This window comes from Camelina sativa, chromosome 10, assembly GCF_030686135.1.
Source record: "Camelina sativa cultivar CO46 ecotype springtype chromosome 10, ASM3068613v1".
Lineage (NCBI taxonomy): Eukaryota > Viridiplantae > Streptophyta > Magnoliopsida > Brassicales > Brassicaceae > Camelina > Camelina sativa.
In genome coordinates, this window is record NC_141889.1 from 14,785,742 (window position 1) to 14,799,987 (window position 14,246).

The window sequence follows — 14,246 nt, forward strand, 5'->3', positions numbered from 1 at the left end:
GATGTTTACTCAGTCCTAAAACTAGTAGCAAACTAAATACCAACATACAACAAACAAAAAAAACCATGAAGCCAAAAAAATATTTATTGTTCTCTGATTATCAATCCTCATGTTCATCCTGAATTCCAAACTTTTTATGAAGTTCATTTTGAAGTTCAAGAACCCCTTCCTGAATTTTTAAAAGATGAAAATGAGAACTATATAGCTAAGAGCATACGTGAAATCTAAACAGAGCAGAATATACTAATAAACAATAGTATGTGCAAGACCACCCTAGAAAAAAATAAAACATGATCATGAGAATTAAACCGAGAGAGAGAGAGATAAATACATTAGCATGCCTTTGACTTTAGCAAGAACGAGGTCACCAAACTCTCCAATAATCAAAACAATTATTTTCATAAAGCAGTTGTAAAATATCACATCCAAACGTAAACCCCAAATGTAATCAATGTATAATGTTTTGAATCTTGAGCAGGAGTTACCAATATCAATGATTGAAGCTCTGAGTCAAATACACACTACAAGGCACATATAGAAGCGTTTCATTGCTGATATTACAGTTTCGTATCCAATCAATTGTGGCATTGAATGCGTTAGTGTTCAAGTTCGTTCCGTCACAAAAACCTCCAAAACCCGAAATTGATAACATCTCGGTCATGTGCTTCATCGGAACTATACTAGAACATGTAATCGGATCTCCAAAAGAGATGGTGATCAAGACACATACCTTAGTAGGCCAAGCATGGAAGCCATTTTGACTTTAGCAAAAACGAAATTACCCAATCTTCAGGTCTCCTATCACCGTCTTTGTTCATTCTTCTTTCAAAGACTCCATCGTATCTAATCCAATTCACAATAAGGCAAGGCGATGAGATGGGCAACGAGAATACGTCCAGACAAACACGACGGCGAGAACACGTGATGGATTAAGAGACCATCCAAGACGACCCTTGAGTCTTTCTCACCACGAACGAATTCAAAGGTCAACTCTTCCAGCCAAACTACTATTTGGGATACATTCTTACCTCATCTAGAGCATATCTCGAGGTGGAATCAGTCCAATCAGAGTTCAGATGAAGAAGTTATTCATTTTACAACTCAGGTGAACACATGGCTACGCGATTTGGACCTACGAGTATTCAAGGAGGATTCCGACCAATTCAAAAGGATTCAAGGTATGAAACAAAATGTTCTGGAATCTTGATCCATTCCATAACCACGGAGAATTGGAATCACATTAATATCAGTTTATATGTGAAAGATATGGATATTTCAAGTCTGTGGATCTATCTCAGTCCCAATTTTGCGTCTGAGCAAAAGACCGTGTTACACAGACCAACTCAGAAACAGTTTCGGTACAAAACCACTTGTAGGATGTTAATGAATCTCTTATGTTTCCAACAAGCTGAAACAAGGATTTTTCTATCTCAACCTATGAATGAATGAATGCTAACAAACAAACAAACATAGGCTAAGATGATCAGATGCAGTGCAAGGTGTTTCAATACCCTTATGATGTTGTAGCATAAAGGATGTCAATCCATAAAGAGTGTGATATGTAATCAGTCAAGATGTGATCAATGCATTCAAATTAAGCCAAATATCAAGTTGATTTGTTTCTAACAACCTAATGACAATAACGAAATGCAATGAACTAAGGCAACTTAAGACAATACTAATGCTGAATTAAATTGTAGAACAAGTGCAATAAACAAGACTAAGCAAAATTAACTAATAAGCAGAAGAAAACAGGAACAAAACAATGCATAAGCAATAAAGTAAAATGGAGCTCGACCTAGCACTCGGTCGAGTGGGAGGTCGAGTTGACAAGCAAATGAACAGAAACAGAGCAAATAATGAAAACAGAGCAAACAACAAGCAATTAACAATACTTAAACAGGAAATCAATAAACAAAGAAAGGTCCTAAGGATGGATTCATGGGATGGACTTAAGCTATGGTTATCTAAACTGGTCAACAAACCTCAATCAACAATGAGTTATCTCTAGACAATGATCTTCTAATACATGTTAATCCATTCTTACGACAATAACAATCAAGCCAAGATACTTCTTAGACCTAGTTCTCACTAGCTATTACATATCAAAGCAGACATTAAACAACCAGATCATCAATGTCAAAAATCATAGTAAACATCTAATCTCTTAGTATGCTTCATGATAATCTCTAGTATTAGCCTTATCTAACAACTTAGACATTGGTGTGATGCTAAAAAGCTTAAGATCTATCCTTACCCTCTCGGTATAAGAAAAGCATAGAGTGTATCTAACCTAGAAGAGATATTAAGCAATCAATCTTGATCAATCTAAACAACCATAACCCTTATCCATCCTAATTCATCCTCAAGATCCTAAACCACTACTCACAATCACAAAACATGATGAACAAAGTCATAAACCCAGAAATTAATGAAACTTGCATGATTAGAAAGATAATAGAGAGATCTTTAATTCAATACAAAGTACCAAACTCAGATTCTCAACACACAGAAAGTTATGATGATTACAAAACTATGAAAATCTAGAGAAAATATAAGAGATGATGCAATAAAGTAAAAGTAGCTAAAAATGGCAAAAACTAGGTTATGAGGTGTCTACATGGTCTCGAGGGTCTCTCCTTTTCGGCCACAAGTGCCAGCACATATATATAGTAAAGAGAGAGAAGCCCTAGTTAGCTAGAGGACAAAACAGAGATTCGGCTGGAAATGCTCGACCATGTGCTCGGTCGAGTGCATGGTCGAGTGGTTGGTCTGTCACGTAGCTCGAGTCTTCGATCAGGGATAATATCCGTTCAGTAAAATCGGGATAACTCTTGCACTACACCTCTGATTGTCATGAAACCACCGGCATTAAAAGGTTAACTCAATTTCCTACAACTCTCATGAAGGATTCGGAATCTGAATCGCAACGAAAGATCTTCATTTGGATCGATCATTGAGGAGCTCGTTATGAATCCGACCGAGTACTCGACCGTGTGCATGCTCGAGTGCTGTGGTCGAGTTGCCTTGCGAATCCACTTCCTGATACTTTCAGTCCTCTTGTTTAGATCCAGAAATAACATCAAGTCCTTCCTTACCCTTTTAGAGCTTCATAACACTTAATAATACTCCAAATGCACAAATGTATGCAATGCATGCTTCTAAACATCCTAAGTGCATATTTGGACATAAATGGCTATAAAACCTAAGGAATCATTTCTATATGATGCAAAACATGAACTAAACAAGGCCTTAAATATGGTAAAATATAGTAACATCACAAGCTCAGAAAGAGAAGATTTGGCCCACGAAATACAAAGATACACTTCATTTGCCAAAGGAAGTCAATCTAGTTCTACACTTGAAGAGCTTTAGGTCCAATTGGTTTAGAACCTTTCAGAATTACGTATGGTAACCAGGAGCTGTTTCTACTAAGTCCAGGATGAAGCAAAGATACAAACCATGTTGTTTCTCATCAGCAAGTTGGATCAAAGAGTAAATATCAAAGAAGATTTATGAAACATTTAATGGGTTAATTCAAGATCTTATGGCCAATGAGAGCATGGAAAAAACTATTGGGGATGATACCTATCAAGTCCAGCCCACTTTGAGCCTAATTCAAATCCAAGAAAGCCCAAAATAATCACTTTGTTTTGTGGTCAAAGAGGAGTGACGAAAATTGAGTTCAACTCACCTTGGGAAGACAAAGTTCAAGAGTTGAATCTTCATTAAACTATCTATTTTTATTGTGTTTTAGTTTCAAGAATAATACTTGGCTTTGTGACCAAGTTTTCTATCTCTATATAAACTCATGTAATCTCATTTGAGGATCATCAATCAATTTTCCTTTTCATTTTATGAGTTTATCTCTTTGTTCTTTGTCTAGAACATTTCTTTGTTTCTTGGTGTGTAATATCCAAGCAACAGCCTCCTTTTGCTGGACTAGTGTGTCATATCTAGCAGTGATTGGAGTTGGGAATATCAGCAGCCTTCCGCAATTGCTGTGCGACCCCTCAATCCATCAAATCTCCCTTGTTGCACCTTGCACCTTGGCGAGTTTCTATCCTTTTTAGTCCGGCTGAGTGATCCTCGAATTTTGGGCGTATCAGCACGACTAGGTGAACTTCGAACCCGACGGCGAGAACACGGCGACAACAACAGATCGGCGATGAGAATCGATTGACGAGACATGTGTGATGGTTCAAGTTATTGGGGGAGTAAGGACTCGATTGGCTTATGAGATCATTTCATCACCACGCTTAATCGTTCTCTGATCGTCGGTGAAAATGAGATCTCAAAAATCTTTCTCTAGAGATAAAGATGGAATTTTTATTAAACAATTATTATTTTTAGTGATTTTTATAATTAAATTAGAGTTTGTGTGCTAATTTTGGAAAATAAAAGAATGTGTGCTAAGTTTAAAAGAAAAACTAAAATTTGTGCTATTTTTGTCAACTACCATTTTTTAAAATGATTATTTAGGACATAATAATGCAAACAAAAATCACTTTTCTTATTCTCCCTATTCGAATTATATTTGCAGTATATGGTTCAACTCTAATATGTTGAAACTAGATTACCTCTCCTTAGTTTTGTAACTTATTTTGGAAAGTTATAGATAACATATTGGGAAAAGGGCCATTTCATACATGTACAGTTCTAAAAGTGCAATTTCTATCTGTACAAATATTCAGTGCTAATTTCTACTTGAACTCAATTAAAATTAAAATTTCATACCCAATTAGTATAATAATGCCAATTTCAAACTCTATATTAACGGATGCTGACAGGTGTGTGAAAGTGAGGTGGCATCGTCCACAATAAACGACGTCGTTTTAATGTTTTGCTCTCAATTTTTTTAAAAAAATATGACAACCCCTAGGCTCGAACCCGGGCCTTGTCCACAATGCCACACATGCTTTTACCAACTGATCCAACAACGTTTCTCAACAAGTTTTCTAAATCGTTTATATTTATAACCTAAAATGATACTATATTATCAACTAAACTTAAAATCCTGCTTTAGAATTCGGGAAATAAACGAGGATTTTCCCGACCAATCTTCTTCTCAATCTGAGATTTTTACTCCGAAACGTTTATTCGAACGACATGATGCTGACTCGTTGGCATTTGGGTCCCTAGAATTACCCTAACATCCAAAAACCCCAATTTTAGAATAATTACTGAAGCTGGATCCGTATAAGTCAAATCACGAGACAGTGAGGTCAACCCCAAATAGCGAATACACACAAAAAGTTGTCGAATTGAGATCTGAATTACGAAACCCAGATTGTAAACCCAAATTGAGAAATGTTGTTGGATAAGTTGGTAAACGTATGTGTGGAATTGTGGAAAGGACTCGGGTTCAAATCTAGTGGTTGTCATATTATTTTAAAAATACGTCTCACTTTCACACCTGTCATCTGAGTCAGCATCCGTTAATATAGAGTTTGAAATTGGCACTATTGTACTAATTGGGTATGAAATTTTAATTTTAATTGAGTTCAAGAAGAAATTGGCACTGAATATTTGTATAAGTAGAAATTAGCACTTTTGGAAATGTACATGTATGAAATGACCATTTTCCCTATCTTTATTGTAAAAAATAAAAGGAAATTCCACCACATTCCTTTTTCTGTTTGGGGACTTTGCACAATATGCTTTCTTATATAAGAAGCAACGCTGAGTACAACCAAAGCATTGTTTTAGTTTGAGTTGCTATATTCTCTTATTTGATCTGGTCATATCATCTTCTGATTTCTTGAATTTGATACTAGGATGGACATGATCTGTGAGTTGGCGGATGATTTGATCTTTAAGATACTGTCATCACTTCCTTTTAAAGAAGTGATAGCCACAAGTGTTATTGTCCAAACGGTGGCAAACTCTATGGAAGTTGGTGCCGAAACTCAACGTTAGTGAAGATGAACATTCCACGGTATCTTTGAATTGGATTGACAGACATTTGGTAGAGAATAATCCTCAGGTTCTAGAGAGGTTGGATTTCAAGCTTATCTCAGATTATTTTGACGAGAGGATCGAATATTGGGTTTATCCTGCGCAGTTATCTTGCGGTTTCTTTACACTTGCATGGAATTGCCGATTAGTGTATATGCATGTGGAACCCTCAAAACCTTGATACTCTGCAAACTACATCTTGGGGATGTTCCGCCATGGGCTTGTTTGTCATCCCTCAAAACTCTTCACCTTTTATCCGTGAAGTTCTCATGCCATGAATCTGTTCAAAGGCTTTTAAGCATCTGTCCGGTTCTTGAAGAGTTGGTTGTAAGAAGATCCACTTATACGAGTGTGGAGATTTTCACTATAAACGTGCCTACTTTGAGAAGTTTATCTATCGATTATTCAAAGGCGGTATTTCGACCCGCGCGCGGGTGTTCATGGATTTGTGATAAATGCTCATTCTTTGAGGTACTTGAACATTAGAGGCCATTTCAGAATTTTTTTAAAGTTTACAAATATGCCGGATCTTGTCAAGGCGAATGTCGAGGTTGTTTGTGATCAATCTGAGAGTGTAATAGGATCTCTTACCGCAGTCCGACATCTTTCTTTGTGCACCAAAGTTTCAAATGTAAGCTTTTGTCAACCTGAACTCAACTAAGTCCAATAGTGTCAAACTTAAGCTCTTATTCCCTATATACTGTTTGCTGTCAATTAAGTAGTACTATATTTTGTAGATTTTGTACCATCGAGACACTTTCGGCTTATTTCTTGAACATCTAGAGCTATGTACATACTCAAAGACGCTCCAAGACTTCGAGTTCTCAAGCTTAAGTCGGTATGTAATTAAATTACTCAGTTTCCTTATATTTAATTATGTGCTTTTTTTGAAGAAAGAAATCCAACGCTAACACGTACGTTGTGCATCTCAGATACCTTAAGGATTGATTTCACTAGTTCATCAGTGTCTGCGTGATTTGGATTGATTTTCTTACACGCGTTACGTGGAGTATCTGCCTAATAGCGTGGCTCTAAAATTTAAGAATGGAGTTGGTATTTGCAACATGGTTATGGTATTGACACTAATTTTGGTAGTAACTGCTACTTAACTACTTATTTGAAGTTACATAATTTGGTTCTGTTCATATCAGGATGTGCATGATAGATTTATTTCCGATACAAATGGGAGTCAGTTCTTCATCACTTAAGCACCACAACCGTCCTTGGATGGTAAACACATTCATCTCTGAAATTATATTTTAAGGTTCTGATTTTTCAAACGTTGTAGGTTCTCTTGTGTAAAAACTGCAGGTTTTGGTTATTAAGTTTTCAAGTTATGTTATATTTCAGGTTCTGTTTTTTTTTTAAAACACTGCAGGTTCTGGCTTGAAAAGCAGGTTTAACCAAACAATTTTCAAAATTTAATATTAAAATATTTCTAACCCCACTTAACAATCTTTTTTTTTTTTTAGCTTTCCCCATTGGAGATGCTTTAATGAACTAATGTTTCTTCGCTCTTCGTTTATCTTCCTTCATGGTGTTCCTCTTAAGCTCAAGACCAGACATGTCCTTCGTGTAATGTTTTCTTCCTTTTTTTTATTTTTTTTTATCTCTAAACCTTCCAAATTTGTTAACTCCATTGCTTTAATTTTTGTAATTCTGCTCTTCTTTTTTGTAGAAGACTCTTTGTGAGGTCAGGAGAGCTAGTTATGCTGCTATATCTGTTTCTCTCTCATCTGAGGATGAGTCCTCGTTCCAAGCAAAGGGAATTGATTTCGTGGAGAATCGTGGGATTAGACCTAATCATCAAACTTTGATATGGCTTCTTGAGGGATGTTTGAAGACGAATGGGTCTTTGGATGAAGGGAGAAAGCTTCATTCCCAAATTCTGAAGCTGGGTTTTGATAAAAATGCTTGTCTCTCTCAAAAGCTTCTTGATTTTTATCTATTCAAAGGAGATTTAGATGGTGCTTTGAAAGTGTTTGATGAAATGCCTGAGAGAACGGTTTTTACTTGGAATAAGATGATAAAGGAGTTTTCGATTAGAAATTTGAGTGGGAAAGTGTTTGGTCTTTTTGGAAGGAGAATGGTTGATGAGAATGTTACTCCGAATGAAGGTACCTTCACTGGTGTTCTGGAAGCATGTCGTGGTGGTGGTAGTGTTGCTTTTGATGTTGTTGAGCAGATTCATGCGAGGGTTATATCTCAGGGTTTGGGTGGTAGTACAATTTTGTGTAATCCTTTGATTGATTTGTACTCCAGAAACGGGTTTGTGGATTTAGCTAGAAAGGTTTTTGATGGGTTACATCTGAAAGATCACAGTTCTTGGGTTGCAATGATATCTGGGCTGTCTAAAAATGAACGTGAAGCAAAAGCCATTAGATTGTTCTGCGGTATGTATGTTTTTGGTATCATGCCAACACCTTACGCGTTTTCAAGTGTTTTAAGCGCGTGTAAGAAGATAGAAAATCTTGAGATTGGCGAGCAACTTCATGGGCTCGTATTGAAGTTAGGGTTTTCCTCTGACACTTATGTTTGCAATGCGCTTGTATCCTTGTACTTTCATTTGGGTAGTTTGATATCAGCTGAACTCATCTTCAGCAACATGTCACAACGAGATGCGGTTACTTATAACACTCTTATCAACGGGCTGTCTCAGTGTGGTTACTGTGAGAAAGCTATGGTATTGTTCAAAAGAATGCAGCTTGATGGACTTGAACCAGGCAGCAATACTCTTGCGAGCCTTGTGGTTGCAAGTTCAGCTGATGGAACTCTGTTTAGAGGACAACAGCTACATGCATACACAACTAAACTTGGTTTTGCTTCAAACAACAAGATTGAAGGTGCACTACTTAACCTATATGCAAAATGCTCTGATATTGAAACCGCCGTTGATTATTTTCTTGAGACTGAGGTTGAAAATGTGGTTCTGTGGAATGTTATGCTAGTTGCTTATGGTTTATTAGACGATTTAAGAAATTCTTTTAGGATTTTCAGACAGATGCAAATAGAAGAAATTGTCCCAAATCAATATACCTACCCGAGTATTTTGAAAACTTGCATACGACTTGGGGATCTTGAGCTTGGAGAACAAATCCATAGTCAAATAATAAAAACTAGCTTTCAGCTCAATGCCTATGTCTGTAGTGTGCTCATCGATATGTATGCGAAATTAGGAAAGTTAGATACTGCTTGGGATATCCTCGTAAGGTTTGCTGGGAAAGATGTTGTGTCTTGGACAACAATGACTGCAGGTTACACGCAATACAATTTCAACGACAAAGCTTTAGCAACTTTCAGGCAGATGTTGGATCAAGGGATTCGGTCTGATGAGGTTGGATTGACAAATGCAGTGAGTGCATGTGCTGGTCTTCAAGCCCTAAAGGAAGGACAGCAAATTCATGCTCAAGCTTGTGTATATGGTTTCTCATCTGACCTGCCATTTCAAAATGCACTGGTTACACTTTATTCTAGATGCGGAAAGATAGAGGAAGCATATTTAGCATTTGAACAAACTGAAGCTGGAGATAATATAGCATGGAATGCCTTGGTATCGGGATTTCAGCAGAGCGGAAACAATGAAGAAGCACTTCGTGTCTTTGCTCGAATGAATAGAAAAGCAATTGACAGTAATAATTTCACGTTTGGGTCTGCTGTAAAAGCTGCTTCTGAGACAGCAAACATGAAACAAGGGAAGCAGGTTCATGCAGTTATCACCAAAACCGGATATGATTCAGAAACAGAAGTTTGCAATGCTTTAATCTCTATGTATGCCAAATGTGGGAGCATTTCTGATGCAAAGAAGCAGTTCCTTGAAGTCTCCACAAAAAATGAAGTTTCTTGGAATGCGATAATTAATGCTTTTTCGAAACATGGATTTGGTTCTGAAGCACTAGATTATTTTCACCAGATGATACAGTCTAATATAAGGCCTAATCATGTGACGCTTGTGGGAGTTCTATCAGCATGTAGTCACATAGGACTAGTGGACAAGGGAGTTGAATACTTTGAATCCATGAACACAAAGTATGGTTTAGTTCCTAAACCGGAACACTATGTGTGTGTAGTGGATATGCTAACCCGAGCTGGTCTTTTGAGCCGGGCGAAAGATTTTATCCTGGAGATGCCTATAGAGCCAGATGCCTTGGTCTGGAGAACAGTTTTGAGTGCTTGTGTGGTGCACAAGAACATAGAAATAGGAGAGTTTGCTGCACGTCATCTCCTAGAGTTAGAACCTGAAGACTCGGCAACATATGTACTTCTGTCAAATCTGTATGCGGTGTGCAAGAAATGGGATTCTAGGGATCTTACAAGACAAAAGATGAAAGAGAAGGGTGTGAAGAAAGAACCGGGACAGAGTTGGATTGAAGTTAAAAACTCAATTCACTCTTTCTATGTCGGTGACCAGAATCACCAGTTGGCAGATGAAATACATGAATATTTCCAAGATCTTACCAAACGAGCATCTGAGATCGGGTATGTGCAAGACTGTTTCAGCCTATTGAGTGAACTACAGCAAGAGCAAAAAGATCCAATGATTTTCATTCACAGCGAGAAACTAGCAATTTCATTTGGACTCCTTAGCTTGCCTACAACAATGCCTATAAATGTAATGAAGAACTTACGCGTTTGCAACGATTGCCACGCTTGGATAAAGTTTGTATCCAAGGTATCAAATCGAGAAATCATAGTGAGGGATGCGTATAGGTTTCATCATTTTGAAGGAGGTGCTTGTTCATGTAAAGATTACTGGTAAGAAGACCTAGAGCCTGGCAGCTCACTCGCCTCTTTCGGGAAGGTCAAGTCCCTGTTCCAAATTTTGAGCTCCAAAGTTATTCACATGCTCTAGTGTTCGCCCGAACAAGTAGGTCATGGACCAAAGCTTACGGGTAAGCTGAGTCCATAATGATGATGCGATACATACTTGAGCAATGTTCTCTTACTAAAACTTGCTTATTCAGTACTCATGTTCTCTTTCTGTGTGTTATACAGGAGTCGACCGTAAGCAATGGAGACCATAGATAACTGGAGAAGACGAATGACACCTTTCTTTTTGGTAAAGTAATTCTCACTATTCTTCAAAGCCCATCTCTTTATTTTTTTGGCTTATATAAATGTATATATACGTGCATCTACGGGCTATATATTAATGAATTTTAGATTGAGCGAAAGTGTTTGAAATGATTGTAAAGCTCCTATGTTGTCCAGAAACAGAGTCTCTTCATTCAGATGATTGAATGATGTGCTTCTGAATTATAAATGAGTTATATGGGCTGATATTTGGTAATTCCAGGGGTTTTCAGCTACTATTACACCAATAACTGGCTTATAAAAACAATATTATGTTATGTGAAATGATATTATGATTATCTAAGCAAGATAGAGCTTTGAGCTAATTATTTGACGAACGAATTTGCTTTTTTTGGTTCAGTTTTTATTAACATGACTAGCCGATCATGTGTTCCTCTTTGTAAGATGATTTGTGTTCTCTAGTAAACCTGATCAGTTCCATAAAAGTTTTCGTTATTGCAAACTTACATACATAAAACACAAGAAGAATTGTACAAGTTAGACAAAATTGAACATGGAAGAATTTTATAATTTAAACATGGACGTGTCATTGACTGGTACGAAAGGAACAGTATAAATGGAGAACAAATGAATGAATTGAATAAAAAAAAAAAAAAACAATTCTTGGGTTCACCCCTCTTATTCACCCATCTTTATTAAGGAAATAAATTTTGTAGATCAATAAATTTAAAAATTGTTAATTTTAATATTATATTACAGTTTTCAATAATCACATCTAAACCCTAACCATTTTTTATAAATCCAAACCGACATATAATTTTGTTTAATTGTAAAATCTAAACCCTAAACAACTCTTTTATAAACTTAAACCGATAGGCGACATATAATTTTGTTTAATTGTAAAATTTAAACTCTAACCACTCTTTTGTAAACCCAAACCGACATATAATTTAGTTTAATTGTAAAATCTAAACACTAACCACTCTTTTGTAAACCCAAACCGACATATAATTTGTTTAATTATAAAATCTAAATCATAACCATTCTTTTATAAACCCAAACCGAAATATAATTTTTAAAAATTATATATTTGAACCCTAATATATACTATTAAAGCAAAAGTACCCACTAGACTCAAATTGGACCATGACTTTGTTTTGATACGCTTTTCATCAAAAATGATTAGAGAATCACTTAATTTAGTTAAATTACCCTAGTTTTGATTTCAATAAATGACCATTATACCCCTTAATCGCCCACTTAATTACGACCAGGTCGAGACGCGGATCTTCTTTAACCTGGTAATAGAAGAATTAAAACTCGCGGATCCGTTTGTAATCCAAGATTAAATATTCGGATCCTGTATGTTTTTTGGTTCAAGAATAATTATTCATGTCGCCAAACAGAGGTATAATCCCTATAAATGAGGAAACTGGTATCCGAGTATTTAATGACTTTAGTAATATCAAATATTAACTACTACCATACTTAATCCCTATAATTATTACGAATATTAATAATAATGAGAAATCTTTAATACTTATGGATTGTGATTTTGTTGCTTCCAAAATAATCAATAGATTAAATACGAAATTGTATATATATGTAAACTTAATTGATTTGCTTTTATATTGTGAGATATTTACAGAAACAAAAAATCAACTTAATACAATTAAATAAAAACAAATCATCATTTAGTTTAGATTTTTCAATATTTCTTTAACGAAATTATAGTAATTAATTATGATTAGTATATATGGAAATAATAAAAACGCAGAAATTATATATATGTAAAGTTGTAAACTAATTTACAGAAAATGTGAACTGTATATCCCACATCGACTAAATATTTTGGAATATGATTCATAATCACTATAAATATATGACTAATATATTTTGAGTACAAATGAGAAGGAAGCTTGATTAATCAGATATCCAAATTTAACAGTTTAATTTGGTTCTATTTATGAGCATATTTAAACTTTTAAAAAGTAAACATATTATAATATATTTATGTTTTTTAAAAAAGTTTAAGAGATTATAAATATTTAAATTTTTAAAGAATGTTTAAATTATTATAAATATTTGAAATTCAACGAAAATTTAAAATATTATAATATATTTAAGTCTATAAAATATTTAAGTAATATTAATATTTTTATTCTTAAAATTTTTAAAATCTAAAAACAAGTTTGAGTTAAACCCGTTAAAACATGTATTTTTATCAAACTATAAATTAAATTGGTTTTTTACAATTTTGTTAATAACTTCTAAATGATAACTTAAGTATACATAATCTCACTATAAATACAATGGTTTTCTAACCATTGAAATATCTCACGCTAAAATTTAACAATCAACTTCTCCTCTTTTGACAACAAACCAAAATAAAGAAAAACTCATCCTCTTACAATACTACTATCCGATATTGCGGTGTGTCTATCCTCTTACAAAACTACTATCTGATATTGTGGAGTGTCTATTCTCTTACAAAACTACTATCCAATATTGCGGTGTGTCTGTTTCCAAGAAAAGCTACATTTTACAAACTACTTACTACTCTATTAGAATTTCTAATTTACTGTATAACCCCAAATATACAAATAAACATAAACAAAGAAAATAAGTCAAAATAAAAAACTATATTACAAAAATACAAATTACAAAAAAAAGTAACTAACAAAATATATAATCCGGTGTTGTAGCACGGGGTATCACCTAGTCCTCTTTTATAAACCAAAACCGATATAATTTCCTTAATAGAAGATCTACATAATTTGTTTCCTTAATTTATTTTGTTTTTTTATTTTAATTTTGATTTATTTTTTTATATATGATATGACATGACATATTTTTGTATTTCGATTGGTTAATTAAGAGGGCGTGAATGATGAACCCAAGAATTTTTCATAAAAAAGACGAACTGAAATGAATATGGAGGAACTCAACGAACAATTAAGAAGACAAAAATGCATAGAAAGGATATATAATTAATCTATGTTAAATGAAAAGTTGAAAACTAAAACGGATGCTAACGAAAGGTTTCGAAAACGGGAAATGAACACTTTGGAAGCGTATATACTAGAATACTAAACATCAAAACCATTTTTGATATTTTAACTAAAAGATAAAGATTTCTGTTTTATACAGTAATTGTATTCTTCAGATAATATTTTCATAAAATTGTAAACTATTTTTACTAAACTTTTGAAATTCAAAAAAAAAAATAGCAAAAAACAAATATCTAACAAATCTTA

The 14,246-nt window shown here is 34.6% G+C and overlaps 1 protein-coding gene and 1 pseudogene across 1 annotated transcript; both read left to right on the forward strand.

Annotated features, from left to right (window-relative positions):
* Window positions 1-5,769: 5,769 nt before the first annotated feature.
* Window positions 5,770-7,348, forward strand: LOC147936155 (putative FBD-associated F-box protein At5g56560; annotated as a pseudogene).
* On the forward strand, window positions 7,245-11,245 carry LOC104719090 (pentatricopeptide repeat-containing protein At4g13650). Its single transcript, XM_010436935.3, has 3 exons — window positions 7,245-7,533; window positions 7,637-10,847; window positions 10,951-11,245. Exons 1-2 carry the CDS (start codon window positions 7,462-7,464, stop codon window positions 10,712-10,714), a joined length of 3,150 nt encoding a protein of 1,049 aa, XP_010435237.2. The 5' UTR covers window positions 7,245-7,461; the 3' UTR covers window positions 10,715-10,847; window positions 10,951-11,245.
* Window positions 11,246-14,246: the final 3,001 nt, after the last annotated feature.

What these genes read in the sequence shown, in the direction of transcription:
- LOC104719090 (XM_010436935.3), top strand. Translation starts at nt 7,462, where the DNA reads ATGTTTCTTCGCTCTTCGTTTATCTTCCTTCATGGTGTTCCTCTTAAG. An exon ending in AGACCAGACATGTCCTTCGT is followed by an intron (nt 7,534 to 7,636) that starts GTAATGTTTTCT and finishes TCTTTTTTGTAG; the next exon opens with AAGACTCTTTGTGAGGTCAG.